At 42.6% G+C, this 16,415-nt stretch overlaps 1 protein-coding gene across 6 annotated transcripts in view; it reads right to left on the bottom strand.

Moving 5' to 3' along the window:
- The window catches only part of LOC108675223, a 48,818-nt gene extending 32,687 nt beyond the window's left edge, over positions 1-16,131 (bottom strand). For 5 of the 6 annotated variants that reach the window (XM_047883933.1, XM_047883934.1, XM_047883935.1 and 2 more), the window contains exons 1-6: positions 15,994-16,131; positions 14,080-14,189; positions 12,703-13,440; positions 9,392-12,627; positions 8,943-9,086; positions 8,076-8,638 (exon numbers count right to left, since the gene is read on the bottom strand). In XM_047883933.1, coding sequence (XP_047739889.1) covers positions 8,076-8,638; positions 8,943-9,086; positions 9,392-12,627; positions 12,703-13,440; positions 14,080-14,157 — 4,759 coding nt within the window. In that variant the 5' untranslated portion in view covers positions 14,158-14,189; positions 15,994-16,131. The remainder of the gene's footprint in view (positions 1-8,075; positions 8,639-8,942; positions 9,087-9,391; positions 12,628-12,702; positions 13,441-14,079; positions 14,190-15,993) is intronic. The other variant, XM_018163214.2, reaches the window with a different exon arrangement.
- Between the last annotated feature and the right edge of the window lie 284 nt (positions 16,132-16,415).

Raw genomic sequence — 16,415 nt, forward strand, 5'->3', positions numbered from 1 at the left:
AGCGGCGTGGCTTCATTGGCCAGCTTGATACAACAGCGCGTCGTCGACATAATTTTCTGACATTTTATCATGATACTCATACCCTGAATCATCTCGGAGCATCAACGAAACAACTGATTCTATGATGTTCTTACCAAAGAATAAATAATTAGCATTACCGAAACTATAACCACCTTTGCATAGATAGTAACAGAGCAGTCCGCAAGCAAATTGAGTTGGAGCTTAGAATCTCCGTACTTTAGTGTGCCGAAGTCATTAGTTTTCTCAGGTTAGGCTAGGGTGAAATAAATATTTGCAGGACTTACTGGACACCTTGCATGCAGATATTGGTTTTAATGTCAAATGATAAAGAAATTATTTCATACAAATCATAGCAGGATTCCTGCTTTAAGCTTAGCTAAGGCGAGAGATAATGTTCGTCATTATCACACGCTTCACTATCAGGAGTAGGCGATAACGCGCCTAGTGTGGTGCCTCTGGACCAGCTGCACCATCACCTCCCCCACACCAGTCACTACCAGCACCACCATGGATGCTGGTAGGAATAACACGGCAGAGAAGAGACACACTACATGTATACGTCTATAATTTTCATTGCGAGTTCCACTACACACTACATGTACGTCTATAATTTTCATTGCGAGTTCCACTACACACTCCATGTACGTCTATAATTTTGATTGCGAGTTCCACTACACACTACATGTACGTCTATAATTTTCATTGCGAGTTCCACTACACACTACATGTACGTCTATAATTTTCACTGCGAGTTCCACTACACACTACATGTACGTCTATAATTTTCATTGCGTAATTTTTTGTGAGTTCCTACCGAATTTCGCGGCAAGTTAAGAAAGAAAACACGCTCTGTATTTATTTCCGCTGAGATGAAAACGCGACGAATAGCTCGTCCTCTTATGCATTAATACGATTACCTTCAAGTGCCGTAATCTAAACTAATACAATCAACGCGTATTTGTACGTTACCTTTCTTGAAGGTTACTACTTTTGCCGGCATTGAAGATGTTGCAGTAGTCTGGCTACAGCGTGACGATGAATATGGGCTTTACAGCGAACTTTGTTAAACTAACATTGCTCAGAGGTTCTTTAAAAAGTCACCTTTCATCAGTGTCGTAAAAATAACAACCGTCAGGCAATGAATATGATAGTAGTGATTATTATACCACAAAGCAGTTCAGTTAAAGAATAAGAAACACACACGGAGTAGAGCTACAGATGATGACGTGAGACGTGTGCATGTAACATGTTGCGCACGACTAAGAATTGTACAGCTTCTGAGGAGCTGGCAACGAGGAAAACGTGGGATTAACGCTGCTCCGACACCCACTTCCTTGTCGGTTGAAATATTTATTTTATACCACCAATATTTTTTACAATATATCTTGTACACTCGCACAAATTAGCCACCACATACATTGAAATTAGATGATCTTGCAATGCCGAGTTCAATATCAAGCGCTGTTGACTCTAGCAAAACACGCAGTAAAATAACGTGCAGCGACATCATTAATCAATGATAATCGTTAGTCTCTAGCTCCTCGGTTTGTTTTAACCCCCACCACCTCACTGACTGACATATAATACAATTGATGTTATATGCACGAAGCGACATACCAGCTAAGAGGTAACCGATGCTCCGAACTTCAATTAGTTAAATGAAGGTAACATGGTAAGAATAACTATCTCGTTAGAAGCAACTATTGAGTAGCAGTAACTATTAGGTAGGAGTAACTACATCGTTAGTCACTCCTACCTAATCAACTACCGAGGCTTCAGTCCCACGCATTAACCCTTTACGCCCTGGCGTGACGAATTCGTCACACAGAAAAAAACATCGGTTTTCCAACAATTTCACGTTTTCTGTCATTTTTTCGAAAAATTCACATGAAAAAGTGAATTTTACGATTTTTATCCCAGAAATTCAGGGCGTAAAGGGTAATTAACGGTAAACTTGGGAAAACTCTTCATACATATTAGGATCAACGTTACAGCTCGCAACGAAAATTTAATGCCATCATATACTATCAAGATGAATTTATTGAACTTCAGTTGATTCACTATTAAATCGCATGATATTCTAAATTCAACATCGGTTTTGCCTAGCAACAAGAGAAATGTGTAGGGAAAATACAAGAGGGGAAAAACTTGAGAATGGAAATTTAAATATAATTCGGGGAAACGAATGCAAACCGAATATAAAACAATTGTAAAATGGGTGGAAAATGTTTGGATAAGGAAGTCAAATTGGAAGAGAAATTATTGTGACGAACCACTTAAAATGTACAAAAAATTCATGGGTAATGTGCGATACTTTCTTGTAGCGCAAGCGCCAAATAAATTAGCGCGAAAAAATCAATAAATTCCGAAGCATAACTTGTGTAGGTACCTGCTACAGGTGTGATGCTTGTATAACTACTGCAGGTGTAATGTTTGTATACCTGCTGCAGGTTTTAAGTATGTTTGCATCACAACCCAGACATCCATTGTAGATCACAGAGCAACACAGATCACAGTTGCGGTGAGAAGGACAATTTCTGTTAGCAGAACTCGAATCTTAAGAGCCAAACTAAGTAGACATATAACAACATCACCAGTGCTGGGATAACATACCTTGTAAGGAATGTCTTGAAACCTCTCCAATATTGTTAAAGATTTCAACCAACACGCATTTCTGGGATTTTTTTCTTATTGACCAAACAGCTCTGGGAGGCAGCAAGCCTAAGCAGGTGGGAAATGTGCAGTATTGCAGAGAGCTGAACAATTGAGAGGGGAGGGAAAGGGCAGTAACAACTTAACCCACAACTGCCCTGCCTATACAGCAACCTAACCCACAACTGTCCTGCCTACACACCAACTTTATCCCACAACTGCCCTGCCTCCACAACAACAAAATTGAGTCTCAGGACCAGAAATTTTTACAAAATATCTTGTGTTGTGATGGTAGAACCTCTAACTTGACCTAACCCACCATGTGTGGTAGCTCTGCTGTTGCTGGTCCTGTGAGAGGCAGCGCTGTCAGGCCGTGGGAGGGCAGGAGGTGGCAAGGCACGCTCCTCCCCTACAGGATCCCTGCGCCTCCTATAGCGACCTTCATCTCCTTGCCGGGTACTCCTGTTCAGGTCAGGGTCACGGGACCTGTAGTGCCGCAGATCCTCTTTTGAGTATTTGTAGTCCTCTGCTCTAGATTGAATAACTCCAACTTTAATATGTCTTTGGCTTGAAGTTTTAGGATGTCTTTTTGATTCTTCTCCAGAACCAAATGCCTCATTGTCCCTTTGCTTGTGTTGTTCCAAGTCACTACCTTTGTACAAATCTCTTTGATCAAAATCCCTGTATTTTCTTCTCTCACTTTTATCCAAATCAGCATCTCTCTTTCTGTCTCTTTGATGCATTTCTTTGTTTTGTTTTCTCTCTCCGTCAAAATGTCTGGATTTAGAATACAGGCTTCCTCGTGCATCATCGCTGTCATGGCTGCCATCCAGCAACTCCTCCATCTGTTTATCATGGCCTTCAAGCCTCCTTTTGTGACCATCAAGCCGTCCACTGCTGTTGGCATCAAAAACTTCCCCCTGTCTTGGCCTTTCATGTCGAGCCTGCCTTTCTGTATTATTGTTTTCACAATCATTCTGATCTCTTACTGATGCGGAGTCCTGATACCAGTGACGTGAGTTATCAGCGTGATACTCTTGCTTGATTTTCCCTCCTTCCTGATATTTATTCTTGAAAGAACCATTATCTTGATAGATATTATCCCCTTTTCTTAGGTTCCTACTTACACTATTGTCCACTTTTCTTAGGTTCCTACTTTCATTATTGTCCACTTGTCCAATATTCTTACTTTCATAGTTTTTATTTAATGCACCAGAAATTCCATCATCCATCCTTGTATATTGTTTTCCAAGACAAACATCTTGAGCTTCATCTTTATCATCACTCAAGGCATTACTGGCACCCTGAGGGTCCCCAAGCTGCACCATGCTGCTCATCCACAACTCCTTGCATCAACACACATCATTGAATTATTTCTACACAATCTTAGATAAATGCCATTAATTTATAACAGCCCTAAAAATAAAACTTAATAATTTTGTAATTTTCTAACTGAAAAAAAGAATAACTTATCATGAATGCATCCAAGACTTGACAAATGTCAGTCACTGAAAGGATGAAAAATTTTCAGAAATTTTAGGGAATGCCACATTGAGACCTGTAGGTCTAGCCTGATCACACAAAAATAATTGTAAAATGCAGCTGAGAGCCTGAAGTTTATTGTTTATTCTCCTTTTTCATTCACAAAAAGAAGCCTATAAAGCAATATAATAGAAAGAACATTAAATAAAATGGCAAAATATTCCGAGTGAATGCCCATAATCTAAAAAAAAGCAAAGTCTTTCACCTCATTCAAATGATAATATGATAATGACAAGAAGGACAGGAGCTTTCCCAAGATAAAGTAAACAAGTGCAGATTGTAAGGCTGGAAAAATTAAGCACAAAACTTTGTACAAAATAAACTTTGAGACAGTAATGGACAATTTCAAGCATAAATTGCAACTTGCAAGTATTATGAAGGCTTATTGAAGCTAGCCAAAACAGTAAAGTTGACTTATGTTTTGTCCCATATTTACTGTCAGAATCATGAGAATGTCAGGCTAAAATGCTACAAGCAGCTACATTGATCAAATTTTGAAGAAGTTGAAATTCTTTTCTTATTAATTCTGAAGTCATGTGGTTATTTAACAATATTATATGAATACAATATGATCTTCCATCAATGATAAAGTATAAAGATATTCTATGTTGCTATCAGTAAAAAAATCATCTAAAACGCCCTATTTGCTGTATAAGCTCCATTGCAATATTACAGGTTCTCCATACAAAATTCAGTAACGGTAACACCGATCATTCATACTTCCACTTCCAACACTTTATTAAATAGTTCTCCATGCGTCGCACCAAAAGTTGGCAGTCGTTCCACACTAGCTACGTCGTAGGTATTCAACCACCTTGGATAAGCATTCACTAAATTCAAGACAACTTAATTATTGTAAGAGAAGCCACAGTTCCGTTGAGACAGCATAAAGGATTTCATCATCTATAATCTCCCAGACTCCCACTGTTCTTTACAAAGCTCAGCTCGGAGTACGGCTAAGTTATGTAATCATTAATGTCAATGTACTTCAAAAGTTCTAACACTTGTCTTGTGTCGCTATGCAGCAACTCTATGTTGAAAGCCTTACCGATAAACTATTATCCCCTCAGCCATATTAAAACGTCCACTGACACCACACATGAGGAGGAAGACTCATCACTAAAGCACTAGGCAAAGATAGGTTGCACATGATTTCTCCCGTCACGCGATGTGCCAGAAGGGAGGCGAGTCAGCAGATCGCACCAGCAGCCTTCTCACCATCACATCTCAAGGTGCACTGGCAGCCAAAATCGGCAGTAGGCAGGCCGCAGACTGTGCTGCAGCTGTTTCCAGCCATGCTGTCAAACAGGTCAGCCATTTCGCTGAGCCTGATAGCTCGATACCATCTAATCTAACGAAACATTCCTTTATTTCAAAAGAAAACTAAATAAAGTTTATAGATAACATACGAATTAAATAACAACTGTACGTATTTTCACAATAATTCAACAGTATTTGCCAACGACGGATCAACAAATTAGACCAGCCGATGTTAAGCCACGTGGCAGTACGACGACAAAACGTCAGCTGAGCCGTACGTCAGTGCGGATAGCACGGCTGTAGTACAGCGCTAGATACAAGATCCAATATTTCCATAGTGTTGATTAGAACAAACCTAATTGCACGTTATGTCTGTAGAAATTTTCAAGCAGAATGTACAATGTTTTGTAATTAAACATGCTCATTCAGAAAGCTTGCAAACACGTACAGAGGCTGATAACTAGGACCTAATAACGATTGAATAAAAAAAGTATTCGACACCCCAAGAAACAACAAAAGTTGAGAGCTGTTCTCTAATGAATTGCGATACTGAAAATCAGTAGTGCACAATCTTCGTAGTTATGTAACTAACACAGCAAAAATGCATCTAGACATGCCATGTGATGATATGAACTACGCTCCGTCCTCTGTGACCTTAGCAGCAAGCACGCAGCGGTACTGTGCTTCGCTTCGGGACCTGTTGGCGACTAATGAGAAGGCAGCGGTAATGAGGCATTAACTGTTGGGAAGGCGGCAATGCGGCTTAACTAATGAGAATAATGCGGCAACGCGGCATTTTCTAATTGAAGGATGCGGTAACGACTCACTTACAAATGTGGAGGTGGTAGAGAGGTTTTAACTAATGAGATGGAAGCAGTAATGTCGCATCAACTAATGAGAAGGCGGCGGATACGATGCTTTAATTAAGACGGCCACGGTAATGAGGCATTAGATAATTAGAAAAAGACGGTAATGAGGCATTAGATAATTAGAAAAAGACGGCAATGAGACATTAAGTATTAGAAAAAGGCAGCAATGAGGCATTAACTATTGAGAAGAATGCGGTAATGGGACATTAACAAGATTCGTTAGTCAGCAAGATCCACCGTAAACATTCTCACCGCAAGCACACGTCCTATTTAAACGCAGATTAGTAATGTTAAACCCTACAGCGGAGAGGAGAGGTGATCGCGCAGCTAATATTGAAAAATGTAGAAGACCGCAGGCGCAGGCGCAGGGTGCCAGTGGCTTCCTAACTGAGGGGAATGTAATTATTCCATTGTTCGGGGGGTAAAATAGCGGGAAAATCTCATTCAAAAACAATATTTTCGTTGAGCTAACATTCTTTTTGTCGGTAAAATTTAACATGCCTTAAATTGGGCAAATGCGAACAGGTTTGGCAATCACTGCGCTTGGTCGCCGCAATGTACGCTATAGTCGACCGCATGTTACACAAGTGCAATGCCTGCATAACGTGTCTTAGGGTACGCACACAGTGAAAGCAGGTTGCTAGCGTGCTGGTTACCTGCTCAGGCTGGCGCCTGAAACCATAGAATACAGAAGCCTATTCATACAGGTTTTCACTGTGAACACTTACATTATTATCCTATGTTCATTCTTGTGGCAGGTTGGAGCAGGTTGCCCGCACGGGCAAACCTGCTTTCACTGCGTGCGTACCCTTACTTATAATTGTGATACAATTTATTAGTGGTACCAATAGACTAAACTGTGTTAGTAATACCAAACAGGCTTACCAGTACGGTATGGTTTCAGATTACCACATCGACTCATCACATATGCCGTACCATGCAATGAGAAGGTGTACTTAGGCCCTTGCGGTCAAGTACACGCAACGGTCTAAGTACACGTAGCGGCCCAAGTACACGTAGCGGCCCAAGTACACGTAGCGGCCCAAGTACACGTAGCGGCCTAAGTACACGTAGCGGCCTAAGTGTAGCAGCCTAAGCACACGTAGCGGCCTAAGCACACGTAGCGGCCTAAGAACACGTAGCGGCCTAAGCACACGTAGCGGCCTAAGAACACGTAGCGGCCTAAGAACACGTAGCGGCCTAAGCACACGTAGCGGCCTAAGCACACGTAGCGGCCTAAGCACACGTAGCGGCCTAAGTACACGTAGCGGCCAATTTCTCGTCTGTGATTGGCGAGTTCAGCCTGAATCAGTGATTGGCTGCTGGAGTAACGAACTCAACGTTTTAGTGCAGCCCCAGGACACCAATTCTTGACTCTCACTCAAGTCCCAAGTAAGCCTTTCATGTTCCTTTATTGGGCATCTCCACAAGTTCTGACCCGAAGGGATGAAGGCAGAGTGGCCCAAACGTAGCCAAATGTTTCAAGCAGGGCTGAGAATAGCCTACACACTCCAAGACTCCAATGTGTTGAAATGCACACGTCAAAAAGTTGAACCTCAACGGTACTCGCCTGTCCTAGTCAACATTTAGAATGATACTACTCCATAGATTAATTCAACATTCCTAATGCGCGGCCACTTACTAAATACATACACTAGTTAACCATTCCTAGTGCGCGGCCACTAACTAATTACATACACAAAAAAGAGGTGCCAGAGGCACGGTACTCACCGCGGTCATGGTAGTCCCGATACTTCCAGCGTCGGGACGATGATGTCTGGTCCCAGTCGCTGTCAGCCTCCCACTCCCTGCTCCCCTTCTCATCTCCCCGTCTGCGATCCCTCCGGTAGGGATCATCGCCTCTGTGGTACAATTCGTCTCTCCCTTTACGATAACTTTCGTTGTGTTGACGGTGCAAAGCATCGTCTTTGCGATAAGACTCGTCGCCTCTGCGATAAGATTCGTCACCTCTGCGATAAGATTCATGGTCTCTCCGATAAGATTCGTCGCCTCTGCGATAAGATTCGTCGTCTTTGCGACAAGATTCGTCGCCTCGTCGATAAGATTCATCGCCTCTGCGATAAGATTCGTCTTTTCGACGGTAAGATTTTGGCTGGGCGTCTCTTCCTCTATGGTAGTGAGGATCTTCGGACCTGTGGGGTGGGTCTCGAGACCGTCGTGCTCGGTCGTCCCCACTGGGGACCTGGTCGTCCCCAGACCCCGTAATGCGGGGTGGATAAGAGGGTTCACGGCCCTCCAAGCTGCTGCTGCGGGAGCCCTCACCTTCACCCTCTCTGAGAAACACAACCACGCATGTTTTGCTAAAATGGCTACAAAATTAAAGAGTATAATGGATGTAATCCCTTAAACAGTTTAAAACTATCGAGGTAAGATGTCCTCACTAAATAAAGATAGAAACAATCATCCTCTATAGTTTGAAACACATAACATACCGGTACCGTAACTTTAAATGCAGTTAAAATATAACATGTAAAGGAGTGAAACAATTGACGCCACTTTAGCTAATAATAGTAGTAAGTAGGAAGTAATATAGCACTCAAGATTCAAAACCATTGCAAGACGGTTAATGGTTCTCACCGGTGCTGGTCCTGACGTCGATGGTATTTAGAATGGTTGCGAGTATCGCTGTCACTGCGATCATCGTAGTCGTTGTTGCCCTCACCGTCGTGACGAGCGACATCCTCGCGATAAGCAGACCGCGGTCGCCCGCTGCCCGAATACCTGCATGTGTTATTATCGTTAAAAATACAGGTATCGCATACACTTGGGTCATCAGTCTAGTCAAAGACAGTTTAAAGCTTGCATCATGATCGTCAAACTTTGCTGTGCTGTAACCACATCGATCATTTAAAGTTAAGACAGCCACAGGCTACCTGGAGCCGTGCGGTCAAACCTAACTTAAGGGGACTAAGCGGTCAATTTCTCGTCTAGGATTCGTGGGCTTAGCTTAACAAGCTATCAGTGATTGGCTGACGGAGTTACGAACTCTCAACATATTTTAATGGTACAGTCTGAGCGCAACAAACCTGGCCTTGGGGCGCTGGTCGTCCCTGACGCGGCGGCTGGACGGCTGCGCGTCACCGCGCGGACGGCCAGACTGCGCGCCGCGTTTGCCGCTCCGCCCATACGACGACGCGTCGAACGTCGGCGACGGTGGCGGTGACACTGACGACGTCGAGGACGACGGCTGACGTGCCCTGGACGACGAGGGCAGCTGACGTGCCTTGGAAGACGGTGATGACGCGCCGTTCGACGGAGGACGTAGTGGGACAGAAGCGCCGTTTTCCTCCGAGCCAATGGTGGCGGAGCGTTTAGGTGGATGTAATGGAGGTCGTTGGGGCTGTGAAGTTAAGCTCCCTATAGTCCCACTATGAGGTTGTGGGGGAGGAGCTATGGGGTTATCTATGCCCGTCACAACCCTATCAGTGGGCATGGGAGGAGGATTTGAATGAGTGTGAGGAGGTTGGATCACTTGAGGCTCGGCTGAACTACCGCACCCCGGAACCATGCGGCTAAAGCGAGGCACTCCTGCTTCATCATCTTCTTCTTCTTCGTCGTCGTAAGTTCCCGCGTTTCTGTCTTCTCCGTCCTCATGTCCATCTTTTTGTATATTTTCTTGACTTTTTGCATTATCTTGCCTCTCTTCAAAGCATGATTTTTCTGTTTTCCTTTTACGTTCATCTGGTTTCCCCGCGCATAAGTCATCTTGAGAAGCACCTACATTGTGAGACTGTGTCATTACATTAGTTTGCTTTCCATCACAAGAGTCAGGATTATTGTCGCTCGTCTTCGCGGTTACACTGGTAGAGGAAATGTTGGATCCTGGATCAGGCAAGTAAGGCACATTAGGGATGGCCGAATTGGCGGCGACAAGGTTGATGTTCTTCGGAGGTTGAAAAGGACTTCCTTTACGCGCACGTAAGCTTTTAATGCTGCCTCCTGGAACTGAAATAGCTGTAGGAGGAGGTGCCGTTGAGGCAGGAGTCGGGACAGACTGGACACTTGTTGTTACAGGAGAGCTGGACGAAGAGGACAATACAGCAACTGAAGGAGTTAGACATGTGACGGAAGGAATAGTTGACAGAGACGAGGTCGATGAAGGAGCTACAGGGGCAGCAAAAATGGATGAAGTTGTGGAATTTACAGGAGGAGCACTGGGCATGTACTGAAGACCATCATTGTCGCTAGTTTCTGGAGTTTTCGTTGGAAAATAATCTGGATGGCGATGTTGTTCTTCTTGCTGCTCCATTTGCAAATTTTGATGCTGCCATTCCTGCTGATAGTGAATCTCCAGCTCTTGCTCGTCTTGACGAAGTCGTTCCTGTGGCGGTAGTGACGGGCGCTGTTCTTGTTCATTCTGATCAGTATTTTGTTGCGCAAATGCATGCTGCAGTTGTTCATTTTGTTCTCTCTGCTGTCCTTGCTCATTTTGTTCTATAGGCTGTTTATTTAGTCCTCCCGGTAACTGTCCTGCAGCACCCGTACTCAACGTACCAGAAATCCTAAGTCCGTCAAAGCTGTCCACCTGCGCGTCGTCTCCACACCAGCCATCATCGTTGGACCAGCCCTGGAAGCCACGAGCTCCCCTGGCAGTGGTGGAATCCTGAGAGGCGGAGGCGTTGAATTCACCCACGCTTGCACCGTATATTTTTTGCGACGATTGGTCGTTCGTAGGCGGGATGGCACTTACTTGGGAAGAGTGCAAGTTTGTTGACAGGGTGATATCTTGGGTATTCTGAACACCCCATGCCGGGTTGTTAGTAGTTGCTACTTCCAAGACGTCTGAAGCAACGCCCTTTGCAGCACTGAACATCACTCCCCACCCCTTGGCAGCAACGTCGGTCACAGCTTTTACAGCTGCCCCAACGTCGGGCTGGTGCCAGGCTCCCCCGCTGTGAGTGATAGGTGCAATAGCAGCTGCAAAGCCTACTTCCTCTGCTTGAGAGCCGACCATAGAGTTTGCTTTGGTTTCACCAGAATCGTTCTGCTCAAAATAAGGATCTAAAAGTTTCCCTTCAACTTGACATTCAGGTAGAGCATTACTGGAAGTTGAGTAATTTTCAGTACATGAACTTTCCACTTCAAGTTTGTCAGAACTTCCTTCATCAATTTGACCAAAACTTTCTGCTTCTGGATGCTGAAGTTCACTACCAACTCCATCAGGATTTATCAGGGAGGGATTTGCTTCAACCATCTCGTCTCCCCAATCATCCCCCCAGTCACCCTCTACTGGTTCCGATTCACCTCCATCTTCTGGCATCTCATCACCAAAGCCAGAAGTTGTCTCGACTTGCTTTACATTACTAGGTTTGGAAAAATCATCATCAACCACCCGAGTGTCAGCTGTGACTTCAGGACTAAAACCATAGAACTGAGAGGCAGCATCAGAGACCACATTAGCATCAGTTTGCTGTCCCTGCTGATGATTGTAGGGGTAACACTGATCTTCACACTGACTGCCAGCTATCTCTTCACGACCTCTATTATAATTTTGCTCCTGATGATATGGATTGGCTTGTTCATGATGATCTTGGAGTGGTTGCTTCATAAATTGTCGGTCTTGCTCATCAAGGAAGCAGTTCTCCTGCTGATGACTTTTGTCATTCGTCTCTTGTTGCAAAGCAAGGCCCTCATTTGCTTGTTTAGTTTGGTTGCCTTGAGTATCTTGCTCATTTTGTATTCCGTAAGTCTGCTGAGTGTGCTGTTGCTCTATTAAATGGCGCATCTGGTTATCATGTAGTAGTTTATCTGCAGGCTTCTGTTGATTATCTTGCTGAGACATGTCCTCCCACCAGTCAGACCACTCAGACTCTGCGCTGGGCTGATGCCTCTGCTGCAGGCTCCCCTGCTCTTGGTTTGACGGCAACTGCTCAAGAATTAGGTTGGCTTGATGTTGCAGTGCGTGATTTGACTGCAGCTCATTTGATGCCTCATGCTGAACAGTAGAGTAAACTTGTTGCTGTTGTTGTGACTCATGTGACTGCTGTTCATTTGTTTGTAGCTGTTGCTGTGTCTCAAATGACTGCTGCTGCTCATGCGTTTGTTGCCATGTCTCATACAATTGTTGCTCATTCGTTTGTAGCTGTTGCTGTATCTCGTGTGACTGCTGCTCTTGCATTGGTAGCTGTTGCTGAGTCTCATGTGACTGCTGCTCTTGCATTGGTAGCTGTTGCTGAGTCTCATGTGACTGCTGCTCTTGCGTTGGTAGCTGTTGCTGAGTCTCGTGTGACTGCTGCTCTTGCGTTGGTAGCTGTTGCTGTATCTCGTGTGACTGCTGTGGTAGCTGTTGCTGAGTCTCGTGTGACTGCTGCTCTTGCGGTGGTATCTGTTGCTGTATCTCGTGTGACTGCTGCTCTTGCGTTGGTAGCTGTTGGTGAGTTTTGGGTGGATGCTGCTCTTGCGTTTGTAGCTGCTGTGTCAGGTTGGCGTCATGGTGAGACCAAGTCTGATGAGTCTGTTGTTGATCCGGCAGAAACTGGTGCTGGTAATTATACGGTTGTTGATTTTGATTTTCCGTGTGATAATCATAATGGGAGTTAGAATTGTTATCTATTGGTTTGATTTCATGTTGAGATTGTTCCTGATTTTCCACAGTACTCCAATCAGCTTCCCAATTATCACTCCAAGCAATATCAGTGCCATTGCTATTGTTGTTGGAGAAGTCAGTAGCAGTGTTCTCAGGAGTGTTTAGGAAAATAGGATTGTTACCAGGTTGATGGTACTGCTGGGCTGCTGCAGGCTGGTGCTGGTACTGCTGCACTGCAGACTGGTGTTGGTACTGCAGCACTGCAGGCTGATGGTACTGCTGCACAGCTGGCTGGTTAGTATGCTGATTATTAGGCTGATATTGATCTGTATTTCGATGAAGATGAGGCTGAACAAAGCCTATAGGCTGTTGAGGCTTTAATGGCTGATGTTCAGCAGCTTGGTATGGCTGGGACTGGGTATTGTATGAAGAATTGGATGACTCACCCCAGCCCCAGTCATCCCCGAAGCCCCATCCAGCATCCCCAGCCTGTGGAGGGCCAGGGGGTTTATGGGTGCCAGTTTTTGCTGCAGCTCCCCCATCACCAAACTGGAAAAAAAGTTATTCAATTGTTGCAACAGAATTATTTGAGTGTTTCTGTTCAAAAAAACTTCAAATCTTGCACTCTTGCTTGCACAACTCACACAGGTGTGCCCACAATTTTATTCTGAATTCTAAATGTCTGTCATTAATGTTAAAAATTTCAGGGAAAATATTTCAAATGTTATCTTATAAAAAAAGGAAGTACTGTACAGTTAGTACACAAATGGAAAGGATTTCCTTAATCTGGATTTTTGTTGCTGGCAATACAAGCATCACCTTCCATCCTTCCAAATTCTGCACCATGGCTCTTAAGGATGTAATTGGGGGACAATACACAAGGTTCCTACAAAAGTTGTAGGACATAAGCAAATCAGAGAGCTGCAGCACTTATTTTGACACAGAAAATCTCCAAAATTAGGTGACAATTTTGTATGTATTAAAATTAGTTCTCAATATATTTGTAAAAGAAAATTTTGTCCAGATATGCTAGAAAATTCAGAGGAAAGTTAATTTTCCAAGCACACATAGAATTTTCTGCTACTGAGAGCGAGTTAAAATACATAATTAAATTAGTTGAAATACGTACAATATTTTCAAGAATATAATATTCTACCAGTAACAATGCTTGTAACAAAATCTACACACATGATGTTGCGTGGCACTGGGGTTCTGTTGCTGGCTGATGCCCACTCTATGGCCCCCCTTCAGACGTTGTCTGTACATTGTACCACCAACTTGCCAGCTATTAGTCTGATCTGTAAAAATAACAATAAATTAGGTTAATGTAATTTATTCTCCTAATCAGGTATATTGCAACATAATACTAATTTGCCAACCTATTATTCCTTCAATTTGATTCAATATCTTTAGGTTATTTATATTAGTTTATCAGTTACTGCCTCTTCTTTGATTTACATAATGAAGAAGTGTTGATATTGGTGTCTCAGCCACAACTTTGCTTTGAATAAGTAGTAGTTGTATTTTAATTATTCACTAATTTAGAGAGAATGCAATACATGTCACAATCAGCAGGTGACAGGTGATTGACTCAGATTAAGAGTAACACTGCTTTGGGAAACCCATTTCATGTGCCTTGCATGGAAGTAGGATATTTCCAGCTAGGCCCCCATTTTCCTGAAGCACAAAATGTGTATCAGCTGTTGAAATAATAGCATTGCTCAGTTGTAATTCTAAGTGAATTGAAAAAAATGCCTTGTCAATTCATTGAATTCAACATACTTAAGTTCCTTTGAAATATCTCAATCGAGGATTAGGATTAACTGCACTGCTTTGGTTCATATTATTCATACATATTTTTTGTTGTTATGTGTTGCCTTCTCAGACTTAGTTACAGTTGAAGTTTAATGCAAGAGTAGGTTTAAAGTTAAATGGACCCCCCCCTGCCCCTGAGCCTGACCTGGTTTTTGAACATGTCTTGTTTCTCAATGTATACAGAATACTTCACTTTCCTGCCAGTTCTTGTTGAAATTGTCCTTATTTTGATTATTAAACTAAGACATGAACACAACAGATATAACGGATTGTGGTTTGGAATGATTGTATGGGAGAAGAAGACAATCAAGCATCAATCAAACCATTGTTTTAACAAGCCTAATACAACAAATACTCTCAGTTCAGCCACAGTGACCTGTGACCCACACTGAGATTCCTACACACTACAACATTTTCAAGACAAATATCTATAGGTATCCCTGAGACCCTGAGTCCTGACTCATAACATATTAACATAGTCATCACAAATTAGACAACTTGGTGGACATTTTTGGTGGATACTTCAAATCATCATGAATGATAACTTGCAGATATTAATTACTAATAGTAATGGTATCTTCAAAATCAGGGCCTTTAACTTTAAGCTTTATTTACTGTTTACTGGTACTCTGGTGTCTGGTAGTGATTCAAGTAAATTTTAGCCTAGGATTTCAATATAGAAATTTGAGAAAGTTTAAATCTGACCCGGCGTCAGTTTAAAATATCTGAAATGCTATTGATTTATATATAAATTTTGCTCTTTGGCCTTTGCCAGACTGACACAAGGAGTGAAGGACAATTTTGGGTTCCTATCACTAGTATCAGGAACAGGAACACAAGTCAAGCACCAATGCACCATATATACAACTAGGTATAGAAAATTTTCATGCACAAGATAATGGATGCATTTAACTACAGCATATATGAAAGTGTTCAACTCCAAGTTTCAGCGAATAAACAGCAACAGTCCGACTGTCCGAGTTGCAGACTTGCTTGTAAAGTTGTAGGTACATTCACGCATTTCGCATTAGTCAATAGCCCAAATTAAAGGCTAATAATAATGGTCTTTCACACGCCGTAAAAATTGCCAACTACTACAGAAATACCACTACATTTATTCACTAGAATAGAATTGTGGTATATACTTGACAGTCGACATTCATATTTAATTAATTTCCTCATGTTAAGAGCCAGGGATAAAGATTAGACTTAGCCTAGGTAGAGAAACGCGTTTACAAGAGTTATGGGAGGGTGATAATTGGATGTCGGCTATATTTTGCTTCATACCATTAAATACCGTTTGCAGAGCCAAAAAATCTTGTGTTTCTTGGTTATCCTATTAATAAGTCGAATTCATTTTACGTCAATTTCACGTTGAGTGTCGGCAGCGACATCTGAGTGAGTTTGTGACTTGTCAGCAACATCCTTCACTGGCAACTACATGATGCCATAGACAAAGTTTTCGTCTTGGATTAATTTTCTCTAGGTATGAAATTGATGGCTAATAATAAGTAAAATACAGAAATATGTCGCTTAAATAACCTCTCTCATCCTACAGGTTCCACTAAATCGTTCACAATAACATTTTTCGAATTTAATTGTGGTAAAAAATTGCTGCGGTATGGCAGCTAGTAATATATTGAACTTTTGAGAGAAATGTGAAATGAAAAGGTGTTTTATTACTTACTGTTTATTAGCTTTCGCTTTCG

The sequence above is a fragment of the Hyalella azteca genome, unplaced genomic scaffold (assembly GCF_000764305.2).
Source record: "Hyalella azteca isolate HAZT.00-mixed unplaced genomic scaffold, Hazt_2.0.2 contig14089, whole genome shotgun sequence".
NCBI classification, from domain to species: Eukaryota; Metazoa; Arthropoda; class Malacostraca; order Amphipoda; family Hyalellidae; genus Hyalella; species Hyalella azteca.